Source organism: Channa argus, chromosome 8 (assembly GCF_033026475.1).
Source record: "Channa argus isolate prfri chromosome 8, Channa argus male v1.0, whole genome shotgun sequence".
NCBI lineage: Eukaryota > Metazoa > Chordata > Actinopteri > Anabantiformes > Channidae > Channa > Channa argus.
Window position 1 is genome coordinate 7,494,968 of NC_090204.1, and position 11,820 is coordinate 7,506,787.

The 11,820-nt window shown below is 37.8% G+C and overlaps 1 protein-coding gene and 1 long non-coding RNA gene across 2 annotated transcripts; one reads left to right on the forward strand and one right to left on the reverse strand.

Moving 5' to 3' along the window:
* Positions 1 to 62: 62 nt before the first annotated feature.
* Positions 63 to 2,090, reverse strand: LOC137131889 (uncharacterized). The gene is made up of 2 exons (XR_010915052.1): positions 1,516 to 2,090; positions 63 to 1,053 (listed from the first exon to the last, which is right to left on the reverse strand). It is a non-coding gene; the product is annotated as an uncharacterized lncRNA (long non-coding RNA).
* A 1,332-nt stretch (positions 2,091 to 3,422) lies between these two features.
* Positions 3,423 to 10,561, forward strand: LOC137132293 (E3 ubiquitin-protein ligase RNF126-like). The gene is made up of 9 exons (XM_067514625.1): positions 3,423 to 3,577; positions 5,027 to 5,085; positions 5,583 to 5,643; positions 6,008 to 6,243; positions 8,127 to 8,195; positions 8,294 to 8,363; positions 8,564 to 8,657; positions 9,192 to 9,307; positions 9,455 to 10,561. Exons 1-9 carry the CDS (start codon positions 3,455 to 3,457, stop codon positions 9,632 to 9,634), a joined length of 1,008 nt encoding a protein of 335 aa, XP_067370726.1. The 5' UTR covers positions 3,423 to 3,454; the 3' UTR covers positions 9,635 to 10,561.
* Positions 10,562 to 11,820: the final 1,259 nt, after the last annotated feature.

An 11,820-nucleotide genomic window follows, 5' to 3' on the forward strand; every position in this document is an offset into this window, starting at 1 on the left:
TTCTCTCACACACAGACGCACATAAATATATATGCAAATTTACAATATGTACCAAGAAACAATTCTCCAAACACTCCAGTAGTAAGTTTTATTTACAACTGTCTTCTTACAAAAACACACACACTTTAATTGAGTACTGTACCTACTCAGTAGGATTGCAGTTAATGAACATGGAAAGCCTGTGAGTCAGGGGGTAGAACAAGTTCTCCACCAATCACAGGGGCAGCAGTTCCTACAATCCCACATGTCAAAGTGTTCTTGAAGAAGAAAATGAAACCCAAGTTGCTTTTGTGTGTGGTGTGTGAGGGTCCAAAGTGGTGGAATTTGCCATTTCTTGAGTCACAGTAAGTGACGAGAGAAAGAAAATAATATCAAAAACTACACTGTACATAATCAGAATTATAACACCACAATCTAGTGGGTTGGTAAAAACAAGTCAAGTCTGACCGCTGCTGAAACATCTGCAGTGAGTGACCAAAAACACTCTACTACAACAAAAACTGTTTAATCTAGGCTGCTAATTGTGCACATATGTTCCTCTAACAGCATCTATATTTTGTTAGCTGTTCAGTGATGTAATCCCGAACACTTATGTACCAATGTAGTACCATGGAATTTTGCTCTTGAACACAAGCAGCGCAGAAAAACACTACACAGAACAGAAGAGATACCTGCTGTGATTTAGATATGAGTATGTCCATATTCACGGATATGTGTGTGTATGTGTGTCTGATGCACAGATCTTGTGACACATGGCCTCAGACAGGAGGGAGACAGAACCTTCAATGGGTGGGACTGAAAACAAGTGACGCATGACTAAGAGGCCCAGGAAGTTCCAGCAGGCGGCTGTTATTTCTGTGTGCCTATGTGTGTGTTTATGTGCGTATGTGAGCATGATTTGGGGGCCCAGAGGGACTGTGTGGGGCAATCCCGGCTGGAGTGTCTGGAAACACTCTTTGGAGCGACAAAAGCAGTAGTGTCCCTTGCAGTGTAATCTGTCTGCTGCCTTGGCTGCAACACTTTATTGCCTTTGAGAGCATAATAGAAATGAATCTCTAAAAACGAAAAACAATAATTGTTCTATTTTGTAAGTGACTACATGCAGCTTTACGTTTCTATGTGCACACATTGTCGCTGCATACACACCAACCTATTTAATTAATATAGCAGGGAGAAATATGTCTACAGTTTTTTAATCCACATCAAAGCAAGCGGTCAGGTCAGTATTGTATGCTTCTTTTGGTTAAATAAAGGAAATACATAAATTAATAACAAACATGTCTTTTTACAACCAGTACAGTTCATTTGCAAAATAATGTGTTTTTTAGTCAACATTTCTCCAATCCACATTAGTAGTGACCTAAAACTACATGATATGCAAGGTCACTCGGTCTGGCACAGTTGTTTTCTGCTGCTCACATAACCTGTTTCTGACCCACAGTCACTCCCTCCACAGATTGTATCGCTACAATGAGCACTGGGTGACGCACTGGGTGCAGAGAGACAATAGCTTACCTCAGCCAGGCAGACATAGTGAACCTTGGTGCTATCAGACCCTCTCTAATCTCAGTTCATGGGACATCTGTCTTTCCTGTTCCCACATCTCCAGATCAGACACACCAACAACCTAAAGAAGACATTGGAACCTAATCAGTTTACACCGTGAGCTGTGCTGTGTGGAAACATCCATTAATATAAGAACTAATCATATCTATGTTATAGGTAATGGGTTGGAAAATTATGTATATATTTCTCTGAGCTTTTGTCTTTATTTTATTTCTGTCATGGGTGGCAGTGGGTCAGTAGGTAGAGTCGCTACCTACTGACGATTGGGTCGATGTTTGTGCCCTGCTCCTCCCGACCACATGTCGAAGTGTCTCTGGGCAAGACACTGAACACCGGACAGCCCATCCCTATGTGCACAGTGCCGGCCCCATGCTCGGGAGAAATTAGGGAGGGTTGCGTCAGGAAGGGCATCCGGCATAAAAACTGTGCCAAATCAACATGCAGACAAATGAGCCGCTGTGGTGACCCTGAACTCACAGGATAAGCTGAAAGGACAAAAAATAAATACAAAATTAGAACATGTAACCGAATCAAATTTTCTGCTTTATTGATGCAGAGCATTGGATGGCTATATCCATATATTTTTATTCAAAATGTACAACCATAAAACACCACCTGAGCAGGTTGTACCAAAGCTACACTCCCATCATGAAACTGGACATTTGTAAATAAAAATCAGGCCAGAAGGCTTGAGAGATGTGATTGGCTGATGGGCAGTCGGATGAGAACTCCTACTTATTCTCAGCATGTTGTGCCAAGCAATAGAGATACTCCAGACCTTTGTGACATGTTTATAGCTGTCAGTCTGCAGTTGTGGTAATCACATTAAGGATACCTTTGAAAGACAAATATTGAGCAAAATGTGATTTATAATTTTAGTAATGAAAACAGATTAGAAAGACAAAATAAAATAAATTATATTTACCTCCAAATCTTATATAACTAAGTAATCTCTGATATCTTCAGTTGTCATTTGCACCAGATAGCCGCCAACGAAAAGTCAATTGTGTTCACACAAAATGTGACAATGTGTTTCCCATGTGAGAGGCTACTTATTTACTGTGTTCTGCCTCAGACTGGACACTCGATAAAATGGTTCCAAGATCTGCTGTCAAATAAGGACAAAATACAAATCCACTACACTTTTTAAACTCTTAAAATATTCCTTTTGGGCTCAAGAGGGGGTTGATAGGAATCCAGTGGAAAAGCAACATGTGTCAAAATAAATCTAGTGCAATGCCAGATCGCAAAAACACATCTTTGCATGTGAGCTGCAGGAAGGGGGGTAAAACTGCAGGATTAGAAAGACCTGATTTGAGTGGAGATACTGTGTGGTGGTAGGACTTGTGATATAGATTTAAGCGAGGCAATACATCAACCAGTTTTGAGTTCTTCACTTTCTTGACACTTTTGAACTAGTATGCAAGTAACCCAGACTTTTTAATAAGACTTGATAATTAGACACTGTTTATTAGACACTAGACAAGTCACTGGCTGAAGATATATCAGAGCCACTTGATGCACAAAAGCACCACCATGTGGCAATATTTTATAACGCACACAAATGTTGATTGCTACGTTCGTTCATAATTCAACTATTACTGTGAAATAAGCTGCTTTTTGTGTTATAATTGCTAAACAATTAAAAACATTCTTAAAATATAATTCGTTTTAAAATTTCGTTTTAATAGTAGTTTGTCTGCCTGGTGTATCGTTCACCTAAATAATATATACAATTTTTAAAAGCTTTTTCTGTTCCATTTTATGTATATGTGTGTGTGTGTGTGTTGTCACGCATGTATGACTAGTTTTAATAGCATTTATTTTGCAATACAGTCATTTTAATCACATGCTGGTCGTACTTTCTAGGAGAATAACATTGTCCTTTATGGCGCTCCGTAGTGCTTCTTCCTCTCTACCTGTTCAGTGGCTAAAGATGGCTGAAGCTCCCCCATGTCCCAGCCGGTTCTTCTGTCATAGATGCTCGGCAGAGATTAGTCCTCGACTTCCCGTAAGTACTTTGTGCGGAAAGTAAAATCAGATACCGTTGGGTAAATTAAAAACATAGTAGTGTTAATGTAACTTTGGTATAAGTAGTTAAAGCAGCGCGGTCAAGCGTTAGCATGCTAAAGTGGCTAGCTGGCTCTTACGAGAGCTCGCTAACGCTCCTCAGTGTTAGTTAGCATGTTGTCTAAGTACTGGATCTGTCATTATACAAACCACGAGCTGCTCAGTCATTACGCACAGAATACTGCTACTTTTTGTGATGTCTTTTAACAACATTTGGTACATCCTTTGCTTTATGCCGTGGGGTTACGAAGCTTAACCTACTACCCTTACTCATAACCCAGCTATCTTGATTAGCAGCTGTTAATACGAACGCAGTGATGGCTTTAAATGATTGACTTGTTTGTCTTTTATTAATTAGCGTTAAACCCCGTTAACTCTAGTCCGCATGCAGACTAACGTGCTTTAACGTTAGATGTATGGGAATGGGGCCGCCACGACAAAATACAATAGGTCACCGTCCCTTGTTTCGCCATTCAATAAAGCCCACAAGTGGCATGTCTGTCACGGGCTGGAATGATCTGTTGAAGGTAAATGTGCCCTTCACAATCTAAAAGATGAGCAATGGGTTTGTGTAGGTTGCTCGCAAAGACGCGCCGTCGCTTTAATGTCTCACATTACTGTTCAACTACTCAAATTTTTTGTATTTTTTTTAATACTCTTATATTCAACTCCGGTTTGGTATTTGGCTTATAATATAGTTTGCCACAGAATGTGTGTAGAAAAACAACAGATTGGTAAATGACGTGTCAAAATATAAGTTGTTTAAATAACGAAAGGTGGCAAGAGTTTAGCAGGTGTGTGTGAGAGAGCTATTGATTTTTTTTTAGATTTATATTACCTAACGACTGTGTTGTAGATTTGTCTGTAGATGTCTTGAAATGAGAGACCAAATTGATTAAGCCAATTGAGTTATTAGATGTCCTTAGTATTTGTTCGAGGAACTGACCGATAATACGTCTCCTCTTCTTAATCACAGGGTGTCCTCTGCTGAGCCCTGTTGTCAAAAATAGTTAGTTATAGAGACAATCAGCAATGTGCAATCCAAGAAATCTGGTATTGTAGTATCAAAGTGGGGTATTGTAAATTAGCACAAGTGTTTGTAAATTAGTAGGTTTTTATTGTGTTTTAAGTTTCAGTTTAATGTTTTGGGTTTTTTTTTTTTTAATTCAATAATGTCTTTATTACTCACACATAGTGAAATTGTTGTTAGCTACACATAGATTATTGCTTTCTAATTGATTTTTTAATGTCTTATTCAAGTAAATTTTCACATGTGGTTAGGAGGCATCAAGAATGTAATTACCAGTCCTGGGGTTCAAGGACTGGCCTTCAAAAATAAGCTACAGCTGCTTGTTACTATTCGATTTTGTAATTCTCTGTGTGTTTACAGGAGTACACATGCCCAAGATGTGAATCAGGGTTTATTGAGGAGCTGCTGGAGGAGAGAAGGTGTGTATGTTCAACATATTTTTTTTAACCGAAATTCAGTGAATAGTTTTCAAAATGATTTTTTTTTTACCAGGGTCTTCAAATATATCCATCTTTCCAAAAAGCTCAAAATATCATATCCAGTTGACACCTGTAAAAATTCCCATTTGATCTGAATCTCTAATGTGGTTAATTTTAAATGTGTTGTTAAAACAAATTATTCAACAACGATGGAGAGCAATTTTTTTTGGTATTTAGTTTGACATTGCGTTACAGTCCTTTTATCCCTTTAACTATTTTCATCACAAAAGTTTACACTTCATACTGGGACCACCTTTGTTACATTTCACATGTTAACGAAAAAGAAGTTGAAGATAAGGGTAAACATAATACACTGCTAAAGTTGTTTAAACTGTATGGAGGTTTGAAACTGAAGACTGGTAGAAAATAATTTCTTACCAAAACGTTTAATTACTAAATCCACCCATAACTTTGTTAATTATCTCTCTCCTGTTTAGTGCTGACAATGCTTCCATGTCCACCATCTCCAGCAGGCCTCAGAACCACCAACCATTCGAGGTTTCTAACTTATACTGTACTCAGACCCTCTCACTATCACATAAGTGCTCTCTGTTCTCTCACATAGTTGCATAAACAAAGAAAGCAGTACTTAACATTACTTATGTGTAATCACTGACATTTTGCTGATCTAGCACTAGGCATGATGGAAGTCATGTTTTTGACAGATATTAAATTGAATGATTATACATTTGAATTCATCCAGTGAAACATGAATGTCATTTTACCTTGCTATGTAGCTTATGTATAGTAGTAGTGTTGTAAAGAGACATTTTACTGCAAAACACTAGAGTTGTAATAACATTGTTGTCCCATGTTATCCCATTAAATAAACTAATTTTGTATTTGTCTTTGTCTCTTTTAGAATATAGACCAGCACTTATTTACATTCCCATCAGGCTATGGTCAGTTTTCTCTTGGTGTTTTTGATGAAAGTTTTGATTTTGGGCCCGGACTTGGAACAGAGGACAATCGCGATGCTGAAAACAGGCGGGAGAGGGAAACTGCATCAAGGCAACGATATGGTGCCCGGCAACCTAGAAGTCGCCATGGTTCAAGACGACAAGGAGCGAGGCACGAGGGAGTTCCCACTTTAGAAGGGTAAGAAATGCAATTAGTGCCTTGTGAAACTAAAGTCTCACTTTTTCTTGCGTTATGATGTTTGTCTTGGTGTTTGTCTTTGTCTCTTTTACTTAGTTTGTGATTTGTATTGTTGTGCCTTTTATAAATATCAGGGCTTGATGTTGAGCTTTTTAGACCCCTTGCCCTTTAGGCAACTAGCTGAAATGTTTTACTTCTCAAAAATAAAAAACATAGGTTGATTACAGGATAAATAAAATAAGCAAATCAAAAAATCACATATACATAAGTATCGGTGGCCTTTGCCATGACACTCAAAATTTAGCTCTGGTGGATCCTGTTTCCACTGCTCATCCTCGATGTTTCTACAACTTGATTGGACTTCACCTGTGGGAAATTCAGTTAATTGGACATGATTTGGAAAAGCATACACCTGTTTATATAAGGTCCCACAGTTAACTGCATGTCAGACCACAACCAAGCCAAGAAGTCGAAGGAATTGACTGTCGACCTCCATCACAGGATTGTATCGAGGCACAGAAGCATTTCTGCAGTATTAGAGGTATCAATGAGCATAGTGGCCTTCATCATCTGAAGATTGGAACAACCAGGACTCTAGAGTGGGCTGGCCAGCCAATCTGAGGGATCGACAGAGAAGGGTCTTTGTCTGGAAGATGACCAAGACCCCGATGATCACTCTGAATGAGCTCCAGCATTTCTCTGTAGAGAGGAGAACCTTCCAGAAGAACAACCATCTCTACAGCACTTCACCAATCAGGCTTGTATGGTAGAGTGGCCAGGCGGAAACCACTCCTCAGTAATAGGCACATGACAGCACACCTGAAGTACTCTCAGACCATGAGAAACAAAATTCTCTGATCTGATGAAACAAAGATTGAACTCTGGCCTGAAAGCCTAGTGTCATGTCTGTAGGAAACCAGGCATCACTCACCACCTGACCAACCTCCTACAGTATAGCACGGTTGTGGCAACATCAGGCTGTGGGGATGTTTTTCAGCTGCAGGAACTGGGAGACTAGTCAGGAAAGATGAATGCAGCAATGTACAGAGACATCCTTGATGAAAACCTGTCCCAGAGCACTCTGGATCTCAGACTGGGGCGACGGTTCATCTTTCAACAGGACAACGACCTTAAGCACACAGCCAAGATAACACAGGAGTCTCTACGGGACAACTCTGTGAATGTCTTGAGTGAGTGGTCCAGCCAGAGCACAGACTTGGACCTGAGTTAAACATCTCTGGAGAGATCTATAAATGGCTGTGCACCTAACCTCACCATCCAACCTGATGGACCTTGAGTGACACTGCGAAGAAGAATGGGAGAAACTGAAAAGGTTTGCCAAGCTTGTAGAATCATACTCAAAAACACTTGAGGCTGTAATTGGTTCTAAAGGTGCCACACCAAAATATTAAGCAAAGACCATTAGTACTTATGTACATGTGATTTTTATTTTTTTATTTTTAATGTTTTGGTTTTTAATAAGGTATTTAAAGATTTTAAAGTTTTTATGCTCCATAAAGTAATGGTGACATTAGTAAAAAGCAGTAGGACAGCATCAAATGAAGAATAAAATGACCTGGTCTCTGTTTAACCTGAATTGACATTTGGTGGATAGTTTAAGATTGAACACACTGAGTGCAGCTCTACAGTGAAATAAAGTTTTTGTTGCAACACACATAAATCAGTGTGGGAAACGGTGCAGAATGTCAAATTTATTTTTAACTTGCCCAATTGGGTAACTCTATGATGCGTTAGACTCGCTCCAACAAAAAGTTTATTTGTCCTGGGCAAGTGTAATGTCGAGCCCTGATATTTCAGAGGTATAGTTATAATATGTATACTAGTACACTATCTTTATTGTGACTGTTTGTTCTGTTTTATAGAATAATTCAGCAACTAGTGAATGGCATAATTGCACCTACTGCAATGCCAAATATTGGTGTTGGCCCCTGGTGAGTCTCGGACCTCCTATAATCTAGGAAGCAATTTCTCAACAAAATACATAATAATTTGTCTTTTCTAGTTGATCTAATGTTTTATTTATTTAAAGGGGTGTTCTTCACTCAAATCCTATGGATTATGCCTGGGGTGCTAATGGACTAGATGCAATTATAACACAGGTAATTTGAAGGGAACTTGAAATGTTTTAAACTGCTCACTGCTTATTAAAAACAGAAACATATTGCTCATTTTATCTTAAACTTTGAATTACATATTTTGGATGTTGTGTATAAATGATAATTATGATGATATATAATTATATTGTATATAAATGATTATTATGTCACCATGAAATATCTTAATTTTTTTTCCTCTTTAGTTATTAAACCAGTTTGAGAACACAGGACCACCGCCTGCTGACAGGGATAAAATTAAAAGTCTTCCTACAGTACGCATTTCAGATGAGCATGTTGGTAAGGTTCAATAATAATAATAATAATAATAATAATAATAATAATAATAGTCCTGTTATGAGTTTTTGTGCAAGGTAGCCCAGCATTGTAATGTTCTTCAAAACACATGGTTGTTTGCTCCTTCTACATTGCAGTCTAATTTAATGCAATTGCCATTTTATATGAAAGGCAGTAAAGTAAAGGCAAACTTATTTTGATAATCAACCACAGGATGTCTTCAATCTTATTGAAATTGTGCTCTAGCAATTGGTTAAAAAAAAAAAGTTTTTTCTAGTTACTTAACACATCCATCACATTGTTTCACATCAGGATTTAGTGAGTTGTGGGTGCAACTGATACTCAACTAAAGGCAAGTCAGACAAATAACACAGGATTCCATCGTATTTGTGAAAATGAAGTTTCCAAAATTAAAATGTTTTAATAATTTAAAATCTACAGTTTGCTCCTTTTTAAAAAGATTAAAAACTAAATGTGTATATCAGCCCAAGCCTTTGAGAGACATGACTACCTGCAAATATATGTGCTATGTGTCAGCTTCAGGATTGGAATGCCCTGTGTGTAAAGAAGATTACAGTGTTGGAGAAAATGTGAGGCAGCTCCCGTGCAATCACATGTTCCACAATGACTGCATAGTACCCTGGCTGGAACAGGTATTATTCATCAACTGTTTAATGCTCTTTCCACTTTAACATGCAGGAGCATTTAGTTGCTGTTCGGAGCAGTTAGGTAACTAACTGGGTAACTGGGCAGCATCACTGATACAACAAGAGTTACATTTTTGCCCTATTTTTTTTCAGCATGACACATGTCCAGTGTGCAGGAAAAGCTTAAGTGGAGAGAACACTGCAACAAACCCTCCAGAACTGTCAGGAATGAGTTTTACCTCCACCTTACCTTCCTCCTCATCCTCTTCATCCTCCTCTACCCCTCAATCCTCAAGTTCAGCCAGCAATGAGAACTCCAGAGATAACTCCTAGAGAACAATTGTCCTTATCAACCTGTTAGCTGGATATAGCTCACAGGCTTTTGTACTTCAGAGCGTTGACCTCCAGTCTCTCCCTGCCATAGGGTAGACACCTGAGTGCATCTCGCCAGGAGCACTCAGCCTAATTCAATGGTATGTGATACATGAAGTCCATGTATTTCTGCTGGCCCTGTTGCTTACACCTTCATTAGTAATCTGAACTCACGAGGGGTGGTGGTCTAGAGTGCAGATTTTGACTGGTAGAATGTGGAGAAACAGAATCTACGAGAGACTCCCTCTGCCTGAATCATCTCATACAGGGAAGAGACAACAAAGGAATCCAAAGTTAGAAAATTTCAGATGAGGCACTTGCTGTTCTTCTTTTTTTTTTTTAATGTTCAGATTTGTATGATTTAAAATGGTCCACTTTTGCAAGTGAAACGCAATGAAATGTGTAGTGTTCCTTTTTATAACTAGTATTCATATTTCACAGGTAAAATGATCCAAAGGTGCACTTTTTAAGCATGCACTTAAGTTTGTTTGTGGTTTGGAAGGATTTGATTCATTTTGTTTCTCAAAAGAAAATGACGGTAAATGAGAGTATTATTTTATAGTTAAGATTATTTACAGTTTTAATATTATCTGGCACCACACAGATAGCATTGTATGCACTTGACCATATATAAAATTGCAGTAGTTTTGTGCTGTTTGGATAATGTGAATCGTCATTACTAAATCACACACAAGGATTTTTATCTACAAGCCCAAAGTGTGGCTCAGCTTGTCACATGACAAACTTACACAATTCAGTGCATTTTAACTTAAACATAAATATTTTCTAAAGTTAAAAACTATTGATTTCCAGTATGATGATGTATGAAAAAAATAATTGTAATAAAAATAAAGATGTTTGGGTGCTATTACTCAAGATTCATGTAAATGGTTCTCAGTGTGTGTTCATATAATATATTCTGAAGGTCTACTCATGTGCATCTGGTCTTAAAATGAACAATTGCATTGCATGGCAAAATGAGCTTGTGCTTGAAGAAGAGACGGTAACTACCAAGACATGTCATTTTTTGTAAACAACCACAGAGGACATGTTGAACTGAATGTGTGGTGTTGTGGTAAGACACTAGAGAGGGGTGTAGCAATCAAAACAAGCAGGACATTTTCTACAATGTGTTCTTTGGTGTGGCAGATATGCAAACTGAAAAAAGTGACACGTTTGTCCTTTTTATAAAATAAAATACTGAATGCGTTTGGCAAACAAGTGGGTCATGAGCCATACTGGTCTATGCTTTCCAGTATAAATTATGTGTTTCTTTGAAGACTTCCAGGACCTTAGAACAATTAAGTACCCAGCGGAGAACAATAACATCATTAGTGAACATTACTGGAAGTTATTTCAATGCATAATACGGCTTTGAGATTGTTTTGTATTTTCAAAGCAAGGCCTGATAAAAAGGCATGCCAATAGTAAACAGACTATATTAAATCCTTCAACTGGTATGTGCCTCTATAGTGTTATCAATAAACTAATACATTCTGCTTCCTTTTATTGTTTAGTTATATGGGTGTATTTCCTTCACATTGTACTTATCTTCTCCTCTGAGCTTTAGGTTCAAAGGCTTTTGATCTGAGAGTATTGTTCTTTTGGACAAAACTTACAGCAGATCGAGCTGGAAAACAAATTAATACACTTGATTTGTGCCGATGAGACTGCCTTTACAATGTGCAATTGCTGCATCATGTTCATAGTTTGTACTTGACTTTGTAGTTTTCCAAGGATTTAGCACCCTGTTTACACACTAAAGTGAGCTGACCATTTTGTTACCTTACATGAGGATTTTCTGTCATACTTGTTCAAATGTAATCTTCTCATTTGATGTTTTATTATTTTTTATTGTACCTTCGTCATGTGTCTATTTTAGTTTTACTTAACTGCACAAAGATTTAGAGTATAAGCTTGTTTCATACAAATTGCAACAGTGTCATGTCTGTGTACCTTTTTTTTGAGTTTCAGATTCAAAACAGAACCTATACTTTTGCAATGATGTATGGAGTGCAATATCCCGTTCATAATTCACATTTCTTTTAATATAGGGTCAACATCCACTTATTTATTTATTTTGTGACTTAGTTTTCTGTAGGTGAAACTAGGTATTTCAATTGAAGGTGAAATCTCACAAATCCATT

Coding starts and splice junctions, on each gene's coding strand:
- LOC137132293 (XM_067514625.1), top strand. CDS start 3,455: ATGGCGCTCCGTAGTGCTTCTTCCTCTCTACCTGTTCAGTGGCTAAAG. Junction 6,244..8,126: donor GGAGTTCCCACTTTAGAAGG/GTAAGAAATGCA, acceptor TCTGTTTTATAG/AATAATTCAGCAACTAGTGA. Junction 8,658..9,191: donor CATTTCAGATGAGCATGTTG/GTAAGGTTCAAT, acceptor GCTATGTGTCAG/CTTCAGGATTGGAATGCCCT.